Raw genomic sequence first — 13,719 nt, 5'->3', positions numbered from 1 at the left:
ATCTCTAAATTTGAAGTGTGAATTTCTCACTTTTTCTCATAACATGACCACATAGTAAAAGATAAGTAACTTTAATTATGTGCATATGACACAATTTCTTGTTCAATCATGACACCCTGTTAGGCTACAAGGATTTAGTTTATACACCCCTGATTTTGTTTTATATCAAAATGTATGTGACCTATTAATTTCCAAAGTAAATTATTTTACCTTTCTTTTTGAGTCTTTGTTTTCCTTTCCACCAGTCTTTCCTAAATTCTCTATACGCCTGGAAACCAAATACAACAAAGTTTTAAATACTAAATAAGACTATATTTTTCACATGACAGAAAGAATAAGTATCTTTATAGGCAAAATATTAATAAGATTTCTCCAAACTAAAAATTACAACACTGTCATTTTAAGTATTTATTGTTAAATTTACACTCTTATCTTTGATAGGCTAAAATTTTTAGCAAATGCCTGAACTCTCTTATTTAATCTCCCATCCCAATCTAGACATAATGTGAGACCTAAATTTTTATTAATCAATATGAGTTCCATTTTAAAATTAACCCTATTTCTTACTTGGTTTTATATTGTTAAATAGCTAATTATTTACTCCCCCCCCCCAAAAAAAAAGCTATCAACAATTTGATATTTAATGTTTGTGTTTCAAAAAAGAGAGCTTTTTAAAAAGCATAAAATTCTGAGCAAAAGGTTTTTCATCTCTTTTAATGTTCTTAAGCAAGAGTTCTTAATGTTTTTTGTGATGGAGCCCTTTTGGCAGACTGATTAAACCTATGGATTCCTCCTTAGAATAATGTTTGGCTTGTTTTAAAAAGAAATCATAATCAAAGGAAATGTTACATTTCAGCTACAAGTAATTAAAAACAAAGATTCAATTACTTTCTCATCTAAGTTCACAGACACCCTGAAATCTATCCATAGGCCTGTTGGCAGTCTGTGGACCACAGGTCAAAAAACCCTGCTTTGATTCAGCGACTTTTCAGAAGTGGGCTGTCAAGTTGCTAACATCAATTCTTCTTCACAAAGGAAAGGATATTAACAAATCTTGTGCCCTTCCTCATGCCATCAATATTTAGATTCACCAAGATGTAGAATCTTTTTTTAATTATAAAAGTTCCCAGGAAGTTATGCTCATAATTCATTCACAAATTACTGCAAATTTTATCACTAAGATTTCAACAAATAGTGAACAGTCTTAAGTGTATCTTTTGATTTTTTGCTCTAATTAAAATTAGAGCCAACATATAGAGCTTGTAAGCAAACTCTAAAAGAACTATGAGATACGTATCTGAAATCAAATTATTCATCTTCCTTACTGGCTGCCAGATATATGTTCTCTCTTGAAATTTATTCCTCCACTTCTGTGTTCACTAGTCTGTGAAACAAAGAAATAATGAATTATTATTATTCTTAATTACAGAAAATAGAAAACCATAAAACAGAAAAAATGCTTACAATTACAGAATTTTGTATTTCACTTTTAGTCTTTCAAAATGATCCAATTTTTTTTTTTACTGCTGATATATTCATGTCCTTTACAAAGAGGAATTTGGTAGACATTTACCTTTTTTGTATTCTGATAAAATGATTATACTGAGAAGCTCCCTTGGTCTGGACCACAGAATCAATGATACATACATTAGATTTATACTTCATTTAAGTCAATTGTCCCAACTCCAAAGCCTACTTTCCATCTACTAAGCTATTCAGAGTATGTCCTATACGAGACAAGTTAAGAAGTATCTCTGATGTAGTAATTGAGGCCAAGTGGGAAATAAGGTTGGATGGATACAGTGGGTCCAGATTTGGGAATCAAACAGATTAGTCTGGTCTTCATATAATAACAGGGTTTTTTTTAGAAGAGTAGAGAATTGCTTTAGCAGCATTAGGAATCATAAATTGGAAAAGGATGTATAGAAGTCAAAAAGACTAGCTGTGAGACAGTTATAACTTTCCACATTGGAGGTAAGCAGAGTCTATCTTAGGATATAATAGAAAGGAAGTTAGTAACTGAAAAAAGGCACTTCAAAGTAAAAATGACAGGACAGGATGACTAGATGTAGAAAATAAAAGAAAGGAATAAGTGTTTCTAAGTGACTTTTCTGGGCTACAGGTTTGTAAAGTGGAGCTAAAAATTACTCCTTCCTATGAAATAATATGTGAAAATCTTAAATTCATGTAAAGAGAAGCAATATATTATAAATGTAAATTATTGTGAAGAAAATAGCAACAAAAGAAAAAAGCCTTAGTTTCTAATTCACTAGAGCCATGTAATGAATAAATAAAATATTATTGATTTCTTTGAAATTCAGTAACAAGTCCAGAATTGTATTAAGCAACCACACCATTTAAATAAATATAAATGTATAACATAATCAGACCCTTTACACCCAAGAAAAATTTTATACAAAGTGATAATAAAGCCACAACTTCTTTTTTGTTCAACATTATTTCCAGAGAAGTTCCAAAATACTTCAAAGCATTTTTCAATAATGCTATCAACATACAAATGACAGGTGATGGCTTTATTTCCAGTACATCAAGGTTTTGTCATCTTTCAATATTAATCAAACAATCCTAATTTCAACAAAGTTTGTTTGCAATATTTGGAACAATAAATGATTCTACCCTACTATGTTGAGGTTAAGTAGGATACAAAAGCTAAAGGACTAAAGAATAAGATTTAGTTTCTAATTTAAAAGAAATTTTTACCTTAGAATCTCTTTTCTTTCTATGCTCTTCTTTAGATACTTTTTCTTTCTTGTCTGCAAAATATTTTGGTCTTTCATCCTCAAAAATAACTCCTTCTTTATGTCGTTTGTCTTTATGTTTTTCTTCCATATCCCTATCATTGATTGAAGTGCTTTTTTCTTTTGATATTTTTTCTTTTTTTTCCCTAGAGTTGTTTTTTTCTCTGTCTTTATGTTTCTTCTCTTGTTCTTGTTGTTTCTTGTGCTTTTTTTCTCCATCTTCTTTATGCAGATAATATCTGAGAGTAAATTCTTTATTTTCACCATACTGAAATATTTAAAGTAATTAAGATGAATTGTTTCTGACTGTAAAAAAAAAATTAAGTCCTTAACTTAACAAAATACATGATTTCCCTGTCATGAGAAGAAAAATGAATATATTTATATGCCAACAACTTTAGGAACAACAATCTCTGAATTGCATATATTTTATGTAAAGATGAATGGATAACCTTAGCTAAGGATCATCTAGGTGACTTAGTGGATAAAATGCTGGGCCTGGAATCAGTAAGACTCATTTGGCCTGAGACACTTTCTTGCTGTGTGATCCTGGGCAAGTCATTTAAGCTTGTTTGCCTCAATTTCCTTATCTATCAGATAAGCTGGAGAACTAAATGGCAAACCATTCCAATATTTTTGTGAAGAAAAACCTAAATAGAGCTCACAAAGCTTATAAAGAGCCAGACACAACTGAAAAACAATTGAATTAAACCTTAGCTAGGTAGCCTTGAAAACCTTCTTTCTTTATCAAATCTACAGACCTTAATATAACCTGAAACCAAATTATTGCTTCTCATGTTAACCTATGATATCATAGAAGAGAAAGCAAACTTTGAATAGCAGTCATTCCACTGACCTTAAAACAATCACATACTGACTATATTAACTATAAAAACATCTTCAAGTATGTCAATTGTGCTTATCACCAGCAAAAGAGAAATGAAAGAAGAGGAAGACTAGAAAGAAGGATGGCAATGCAAACTCTGACTTACCATCATACCTCATACTAAGAGAATGAGAGGTTGAAAGCAGTATATGAAGTTTTGTAGGAAAGGAGGGTAGAATAATTCTGACTAGGAGTGATCAAGGGATAATATTATGTTCTAACTAATTACCCTCTAGTTAGGTTTCCTTATTTCTCTTCCTTGAGTTGCTATCCAATTTTCCATAATTAGAAATAATACTTTCCTAAAATAGCCACTTGTTTGTCATCCTGCCAAGCAGGGCTTTATGCTGAAATCCCTCTACTCCTTCTGATTTATAGTGAACACTCTCATTCATCTTCCAAGAATGTTATTTAAAATAACTTCCTCTGAAATTATTTCAGAGGTTTCCTCTGAAATATTTGCTTTTAATTCTTCATTTTTTTTCTCATCACATTTTATCACAATTGTTTTATTACTATGTGATTTATTATTGTTATAGGTTTGGCCACAGGTATATTTGTCCCTAATTTCCTATTGTTGCTTAGGGAAAATATAAATACCAAGGAAAAAACCCAGTATATTTATTTTTTTATAAAGTCTAAGACTACCTGTCCTCAGAAAAAAATTTTGGTGTTCTCCTAAAAACTTTTCTACCTCATTGACTGGAGGTATTCTAACAGTCTGTAATCTTTTTATTTTTGACAACTTTCCCAGTTCATTCTCTTTACCTGATACCTCAAACTCAGGAGTAAGATATGACAACATCAAAAAATTAGGGAACTGGAGATCATCTTGTCCCTACTTCACCACACTGAGAAAATTACTTAATCTAAATTTATCTGAAAAACAAAAAATAACAGAATTTAAAAGATTTCCTTGTCTCAAAACAGGTATTATTCACTGCCCTTCAGCAGCACAGCAATTACCTGTGTGCTCTCATTGATTCATTCAACATGTAGGTAGTCCTATATGATAATCTGCCCTCTACTGACTTGATCTGATAGATTAATCAGGCAAAGGCCAGCATTACAATAGGCAAGATAGGCGGTAGCTTCTCCAGTATTTCTTCAAACTTTTCTCTTCAGTTAAAGATTTCCATCAGTGTCTGACAGATCATAAGGAGCCTAAAAATGATATTGGTTGCTGAGCACCTATCATTTATAGCTCAGACAGTTCCCTGACTCTCTGCTTTTTAGTAGGACTGCTAGTCATCAAGATTATACTTCTTTTCTGCAGTCTCATTGGTGTAAGAAAAAGAGATGTAAAAAGACCATGTTAAAAACTCATCAAACAAAATAGAACAAAATTCCTGAATTCCATATTCACATAGTCTACTCTGATAAAGTCCTTTTTGGCTACATTTTTCTAATCACTGTGAATCTAATACTCATATGTCACTAAGGCAAAAGAGAAAATCCTGTATACATTTATTATTCATGTTCCCAATACTAACTATACATTAAAATACAGACAATCTAGAGTTAATCCCATTTATCTCATGGCCTTGTCCTGACCTGTTTACATCTTATATTTCACAAAGTTCAAAGAATCATATTTAGTTATGATTATTAAAGTTCCCTCTAATTTGGAAACATTGTAGAATTTAATTCCTACTTTTTTACCTTCTTTTCTCGATACTTCTTTTCTTTGTCATCATCTCTTCTTTCAGGATCATCTTTTGGTTCTTTGTCTTTCTCTTTTCCTTTAATACCTGTTAAAATGATTTTTTTCTTATTTATACTCCAAATACAGAAATTCTAACACCAAAAAATGGTTCTATTATGCTTTTGCAACTTTTTCCTATTTATTTATTTTCTATTTAGTAAGGAAAGAATTGTAAATGCATGTAGGTCCTAACACATCCTATTACTGGGGTCAAGAGCCATGTCTACAGCTAAATGCTTACTGAAGGAAGGAAGGAAGAAAGGAAGGAAGGAAAGAGAGAGAAAGAAAGAGAGGGGGAGAAGAAAGGGAGGGAGAAAGAAAGGAAGGGAGGGAGAGAGAGAGGGAGGGAATGAAGGGAATGGAGGGCAGGAAGAAAGTGAGGAAAGACAAGCAAGCAGGAAAGAAAGATTAGAGGAAGGGAAGGAAAAGAGGGAGGAAGAAAAAAGAAAGGAAGGAGGAAAACAATTGTTTTGAGGGGGGAGATTATTTCTTATTATAAGGGTTTAATATTTATTATATTTTAAATGTTATATCTTATCTTACACAGTTCTTATGAGCTGAATAAATTATATATAAAAAGTTATTTTTTAAAATAAAGCTGACAATTTCTCACACATGCAGCAAAAATAATCTTCATAGAAAATATTTGGCATTCCCTGGACAATTTTTTACACCAGAACATTATATTCATAATTATAAAAACTACTAATAAATATGGGAAAAATATAGAAAACAAAAAATGGAAAATACAGTGTCTATTATATGTTGATTACAAACAAGCAATTGAGTCAAAAGAAGAAAAAAAAAAATACAGGTTTCTTTCCGAGAATACATATCCATTATACATGTTAAAATAATGCAAGATTCCTTTACAGATGTCACCACAAAGGTAAATTTGCTGAATAATAATTACTAACATAAAACATGAAGAGCCAAGTTGGGAGAAATATTCACTATTGTCAAGGAAGCTGACTCTTGTCTCTCCCTCAAACTGCTACTCCCATCCTATATTTAGCCAGTGACCAAGTCAATTCCATTTTCCCAACATGTCCTATAACTAAATTCTCCTTGATATCTGTTTGGACTATTGTATAAATTTCCTATTAACATCCCTACCTCCAGTCTCTCCTCTCTTCAATCCATCCATCATACAACTGCCAAAATCATGTTTCTAAGACCCATCGCTAGAACTCAATTATACATAAAATAAGACTAAATAGTCTCTAAGCTTCTTTCTTTCTTTCTTTAAACCCATGGTCCTATGTCTTGAGCAGAGAGAGGCCAGAAAAAAAGAGGGATTTCCCTTTACATCAAAGGTTCCTAATCTTTTTAGTGTCATGGCCCACTGGAAGTCTCTTGAAGCCTATTGACCATATCCTAGAATAATATTTTTTAAACACATAAATGTGTAAGGTTACAAAAGAAATCAAATGTTAGTAAAAATACATATGTAATTTTTTCCCCATTTAAGTTTACAAATTAAAAACCCCTCTTACAAATGGTAACATCCTCAAGGTATGCTTGTTTATGAATTATATCAGGCAGACTACATCAAGCCCTTTACCCGAAAAATCCTCCTCAGTGAGATTCATGATTATGTAAAAGAGATAGAAAATTCACACACAGAAAAATGAATAAATAATACCAATTATCCCAATTATGACATGAATTTGGAATCCATTGAATTAATTAATCTACAAGAGGTAGGCAAGGCAAATGGACAATGAGTTGAGGTCAAACAATTAGAAGAAAAAAGGTAGAACCTGCATTATGGAGATAAAGGCAAATCAAAGTATACTATTCATCTTTTTTTGTTTGGTTTTTCTTTCTCATGGCTTTTTCTTCCCTTTTGTTCTGATTTTCATGACAAATATGGAAACATTTAAAATGACCACACATATAATTTATATCAAATTGCTTACTATCTTGGGGAGGAGGAAGTAAGTGAGAAAAATTTGGAACTCAAAATCTTACAAAAATAAATGCTGAAAATTATCTACATGTAATTGGAAAAAAACAAAATGTTATTAAGTGGAGGAAAAAAAAGAAAAGAAAAGAAAGGAAGCTATCAACTGTACAAATACCTCCACAATATAAAAGCTTGATTTGAAACATTAATTCTCTATTCCTTAGAGTCTTGGCTGAAGAAACAAAAATATATAAGACCATGATGCACTTTCTAAATGATAAGTGAGTGAATTTAAGAATCACAAATTTCTGACAATCATATGAAAAACTATTCTAAATCCCTATAACAAGAAAAATTTATAAACTCTGACATTTTACCTCATATCCATATTAGACTGGAAAAGATGACAAACGATGAATAGATATAAACTATATAGATATAAACTATAAAGAGGTGGGAAGATGGGCTGATGAAGCTGTAAATTAGTTCAACTTATTCTAAAGAACAATTTAGAACTAAAAAAAGCCACTAACATATGTCTTTTAATTGAAAAATACCAACACCAAAATAGAAAAGGGATTTTAATAAAGATAAGGACTGAGAAATTATTGGATATGGCACTTAACGAAGTCCTCCAGTATAAGCTATCTCAAAGTCCTTACTATCTTAGGGAGGGGGGAGAAACAGGAAGGAGTGAGAGAATTTTGAACTGAAAATTTTGAAAAATAAATGTTCTTTTTACATGTAATTGGGAACAAAAGTATATCATTCAAAGAAGAAATGTTTAAATATTTAAAATAGGAAGAAGATAGTATAAGCAAATTGCTAAAGAAGACGGAGAAAAAAAAGATCAGAGACAAAAGTATAAGAAAAGGAAATAGAGTCTCTTTATTGCAGGCTGCAGCAAAGATAGATACAAAACAGGGGAGAAGAGGTAGCTTAATGCAAGTAGCTTCTATTTTTCTCAGAAAAGTATGAAAGAAGGTGTTATGATGAGGTGACAAGGTGAAAAATAATGTTACAAGTTTGGAGAGTAAAACAAAGATCTGAAACAGTTGCTAGGGGAGTGTGATAATAAAGAGAAAAGAGAAAAGGGATTATTTTGCAGTGAGAGCTAAAGGGAGATTAGACAAGCCAAATTAGTAGTGGATTTAGGCCACATGGTTGTGTGGCTCCCTCCACCAACATTTAGAAGCCAATGAGTAAGAAAAGAGAATGCATATGGTGGTATTAAAAGTATGATATTTGATAGGACAAAATGCTAAGGGATTCAAACATGAAAGACAGTATGTATCTGAATCAGCTGATTATAAATTCAGGACTGGGGAGAAATGAAAGTAGAAGTCAGAGTAATGGTAAACTGGGAGAGCACTGACAGATTACCAATCCTAATATGTGCCCAAGAGATAGTATACTAGTAATAAATGATCAGAAAAGAAAAAAAAAAAAAACTACTACCATGGTATGATACCGCAAGTAAGAAATAATAGACAAGACAACAACCTGCAAAACTTGAAATATTAAATAACTAACACAAAAGAAAACCTTTAGATGTTCAAGTTGATCCTCTATAATAGACTGAGAATTTAGAGAGAACACAAATTTGTGGATTTAAAACTAAAAGAAAACTAAATCAAATCATAGGACAATGAATCCTCACAAATAAAGAAGCAGAGATTAAGGGACTTTCCCAAAGGATATTCAAGGTTGTATTTTTGTAGCTAAAATTTAAGCTCATATCTTCTAACTTTAAATTTGGCTTTTTCCAATGTACCACACAATTCCAAACATAGATAAGAATTGCATGGGATGAGAAGGTATGAATAATATCAATTTATTATTCAGTCAGAATGTATTAAGTGGTTACTATATGATAACACAATATGAACCACTGGATCCATTGTGAAGTAGTACATGCAGTATTGAGGAAACTAAATTTTCAATAAAATAATGAACCTAATCTCTTTTTATTAAGAGACCAGCAACTACCAAAGATTTTGAACATATAATTTTCCACTAAAATAAAATTATTTGCAACAGTCACAAAAAAAGATGTCTAGAATTTTCGACAAATGCTTTCTTTTTTTAACTTTAAAATTTTATGTAACATTTTACTTTAAGAAAATTATAATATTCATACTTCATTATATAGGAAAGTAGTAAACTGCATATTTAATAATAACATTTTGTACAGATAACACAACTGGTTTGGTTTTGAGAGATAGGTAAAAACAAAAAAATTTTTTTCACCTATTTCTCCCCCCCCCCATGGGGGGGAATAAAATACAAAATGGATATTGGATAAAAAAAAAAGCTCCCAATAAAGTAATATCCTGATGTAAAACATCCAGAAAAGACCCCAAATGAAAACATTTTTCTGAACGTATGACTCAGTAAAGTGGGCAGATCTATACTTCTTTCCACAATAGAAAATTGTGGAAATGCGTTGTCCTGAGAATCTTCTATTACAGTCATTAACATTTTGATATAATTCTGAGACATCTTTAGTCTAATTATCTTCACCAAATACCAGTAAGAATAAGGTAACCATTTGTCTGCAAACTGCTTGGACTATTAATGGTCCCAAGCCATAAACCATATTGCCAGAATACAATAATGCAAGTACCACAAAAAAAGACATCCACAGTTTATTTCAACAAGAAGAGATACCTTATATAAAAAGATTGGACAGGACATATTAGTGTATAACTGCAACTAAACAGCAGCAAGTACATACTGTTCTGTTCAAAGTTGTTCCTAAAGCACCCATAACAAGCTCTTGATTATCAGGATGAATGTTTTGTTTTGCCAATTCTTAAAAATATATACATATGTGTATATATATATATATATATATATACGCACACATTCACATACATATGTATGTGTGTAGATATATATTTATACATTTACACACATATATAAATATAGCTATGTGGATATATATAGATGTTTGTATGTGTGTGTATGTGTATACATATATATATATATATATATATATATATATATATATATATATATATTCTCAGTATAGCAATGAAAGCAAAAGTGATCACAACTGCCACAAGGGCTTGGTCACTTACTCCTTTTGTAACTGAATCATAGAGTTTCAAAGTTGGCATTCCAAATTAATGTTGAGTCATTCCAATTCCACCACTGCAAGTAATAGCACCTGCCTTCCTTATACTTGATGCCCCAGAGAATCAAGAAAAAAGTCCTGGAAAGGAAACAGTCAGGATCCCCACTAGGGAAGATGAACAGGAATATGGAAATAGGGAACTCCATCACTAATCCACTGTGGGCCTGGCCCCAAGGGCACTCACCTAATTAAGCCTTACTATAAATTCTTTCAATAAAATCTAAATGCTCAAAAAAATGAAATTAAAATAAAACAGTTTAAAATCTACATAAACAAAAATCTTCCAAAAAGCAAGATTTTTTTTAAAGAAATATATTTGAGATCATTTTTGTAGTTAACATTAGCAATGCCTGAGTGTAACTTTTGTACATTCTGGTATAAAAATAAGGGGCAGTTTTTAAAATCACATCTAATTCCAGCTGATCAATTCTAAGTAATTGTGATGAACTGAGAGAAACAGCCAAGATTTGCCCAATAAAACAAGTCAACCTACCTGAAAAAACCTTCCTGTCCAATTTTTCCACATCTTTATCTCGCATTTCAAATCCCTTAATATGATGTGGACTAACAGTTTGCTTTATATCTTCTTTCTTAATTTTTTTCTCTTTCTCTTTTTCTTTATCCTTGCTTCGGTGATATTTTTCCTTCTCAGCATCCTGTTCACGATGTTTCTCTTTATTTTTTTCTCTCTCTCGTTCTTTTGTTTCTTTTTTCTTTTCTTTTTGTTTATCTCTGTCTCTATCACTATAAAATCCTTTCCCAGATTCTTTGCTTTTTAGTATTTCTTTCTCTTGATCTTTGTGTTTATACTCTTTGTAGTCAAACAATTCACTCATTTCTGAATCTCTGTGTGCTTTCTTTTCTCTGTGTTTCTTTTCTTCTTTTTGAGTATCTGACTGTGATGCCTAGAGTGAATAAAGAGAAAAAAAAATGATACTTTCTTATACTAGAAAAGAGTCTTTGCCCTTGAAGAGTCCAAAGTATATTTGATATTGGGTAAGAATCATTACTCTCCTTCAAAAGAGAAAAACCACGCTCACCCATTAACATACACTAGAATATATTCATCCAAATGAACTTTTTTCTAACCTCAGCAAGATAAAGGTGTAAGGTGATCATTTCAATTTTCAACTGTATTTTATTTCATATATAATATGATAGGTATTAAATAATGTTACCCACTACAAACATTAATATAATACAAATCATCTATCTTGCCTAATTTTCTTATACATTTCTCTTTCTAAACCCATTTCTGCCCGCCCATCTCCCACTGTACCAAAGCTTAGATCCCCTTTTTGCCACTCCTCTTAAATGTTCATTTCCATGGAGCAGCTAGATGGTGCAGTGGATAGAGTACCAGAAATGAAATAAGGAGGAGTTGAGTTCAAATCCTGCCTCAGTCATATAACACTTACTTAACCCCAGTTGCCTTAAAAAAAAAAAAAAAAAAAAATGTTTTATCTCCTTATTGCAACCTTTGGGCTTTTACCAATGGTGGCTTCAACAGATTCTGTTACCATAACAAAAAACTGATCCCTGCTCTGGTTCTGGACATTGATCTCCACTTTGTGTTTCACAAAATATAAACAAATGATGTGGCCATAAGACCTATATAAGCAAGTTACTACACAATTGATAGAAACCTGCTAGTAGCTCTGGGAATCCTGGTTACAGAATCTGAAAGAGAAGCCTTGAAAGCGCTCTGTTACTATTTGGTCATTTCAGTCATTTCCAATTCCTCATGAGCCCATTTGATGTTTTCTTGGCAAAGATACTAGTTTACCATTTTCTTCTCTGGTTTAATGTGCAGATAAGGAAACTTAGGCAAACAGGGTCAAGTGACTTGTTTAGGGTCACATTGCTAGTAAGTGTCTGAATTCAAGTTTTCCTGACTGTTGTTCTATCCACTGTACCTTTTCCCTATATGATTTGCCATGCCCTACTAAGTCCAACCTATTCTCAATAACACAGAAACTAGAGGAATATCTGATACATTTTACCATTATAACAAATCTCAATAAGTCCAATGGAAGTAGGAATATAGAGCAAAAATTTACCCAACAATTTGGGATCTGAAAGTTCCTTCCATGCCCACTGTGGCAGACCCATTCTGAGCCCCATGCTTTTTACCCTATTTCTATAATTACATTGTTGTCATCCAAGAGAGAAATTCATTTCAATACATAAGTATATAAAGACATAAAAAGTACATGCTATATTATCTCAAAAATCTCCCTTTTAAAAATAGCATAAAATGATAAAAAATAAAATTTAAAATAGTATATTCATAATGGAATACATATTAATGAATAAATAACGTTATCAGTAAAAATAATTCAGAAATTAAATGAACCTTCCTTCAAATCTTTGAAACATTACCCGAAGGTATTTCTTGAGGTCTTCAGTTCTCCAAGTGTCATCTTTGGTTCTTCTCTGAAAAGAAAAATAAGGTAAAATTGTACAAAGAAATTTAGAATGAGCCATTTTGACAATGTTTCCTTTTTGCATATTTTCTTCTATTTCATTTCTATTTTTAGAAATTAATATTATTGTCTTATTCAAAGAAGAACATATAAGATATATGTCAATCATCAAAAAATTAATCAAACTTTGCTGTTCTGGAGAATAATTTGGAACTATGTTCAAATGGCTATAAAACTGTAATATCTTTTGACCCAGCAAAATCACCTAGGTCTGTATCCCAAAAGAGACTTTTTAAAAAAAGACTCACATGAACAGATAAATATAAAGTAAAGTGAGCAAAACCAGGAGAACACTGTACACAGTAACAGCTAATACTGTATGATTATTGACTATGAATGATTTAACTATTCTCAGCAATACAATGATCCAATCAGTTCCAAAGCATGTAATAACAAATACTGTCCACAGACAGAGAAACAACTGATGGAGTCTAAAAGCAGATCAAATCATGCTTTAAAAAAATATTTTAATAGTATTTTATTTTTCCAAACATATGCAAAGATAGCTTTCAACATTCACCTTTATAAAACCTTGTGTTCTCTTCCTCCTTCTCTTCCTCTCCAAGAGAGCAAGAATTGAATATCGGTTAAACATGTATTCTTCTAAACATATTTTCTTATTTGTCAGAAAGCATTATTATTTAATTTTATTTTTCTTTATTTTCTTGGGGGGGGGTCTATGCAACATGACTAATACAAAAATGTGTTTTGCATTGACTGCATATATTATAATCTATATCAAACTGCTTGTCTTCTCAAGGATGAAGGAGAAGAAGGAGGAAGAGAATTTGGAACTCAACTTTTTTTTTAAGTAAATAGCATTTTATTTTTTCTA

At 31.5% G+C, this 13,719-nt stretch overlaps 1 protein-coding gene and 1 pseudogene across 2 annotated transcripts in view; both read right to left on the bottom strand.

Annotated features, from left to right (window-relative positions):
- The window catches only part of WDR60 (WD repeat domain 60), an 83,738-nt gene that overhangs the window by 58,033 nt on the left and 11,986 nt on the right, over window positions 1–13,719 (bottom strand). For both annotated transcript variants that reach the window (XM_031939583.1, XM_023505017.2), the window contains exons 2-7: window positions 12,781–12,834; window positions 10,892–11,303; window positions 5,308–5,396; window positions 2,722–3,027; window positions 1,326–1,384; window positions 211–268 (exon numbers count right to left, since the gene is read on the bottom strand). In XM_031939583.1, coding sequence (XP_031795443.1) covers window positions 211–268; window positions 1,326–1,384; window positions 2,722–3,027; window positions 5,308–5,396; window positions 10,892–11,234 — 855 coding nt within the window. In that variant the 5' untranslated portion in view covers window positions 11,235–11,303; window positions 12,781–12,834. The remainder of the gene's footprint in view (window positions 1–210; window positions 269–1,325; window positions 1,385–2,721; window positions 3,028–5,307; window positions 5,397–10,891; window positions 11,304–12,780; window positions 12,835–13,719) is intronic.
- On the bottom strand, window positions 9,543–10,769 carry LOC105750738 (annotated as a pseudogene).

Source organism: Sarcophilus harrisii, chromosome 5 (genome assembly GCF_902635505.1).
Source record: "Sarcophilus harrisii chromosome 5, mSarHar1.11, whole genome shotgun sequence".
In the NCBI taxonomy this organism is placed as follows: domain Eukaryota; kingdom Metazoa; phylum Chordata; class Mammalia; order Dasyuromorphia; family Dasyuridae; genus Sarcophilus; species Sarcophilus harrisii.
This window is presented reverse-complemented; position numbering and strand designations above follow the sequence as displayed.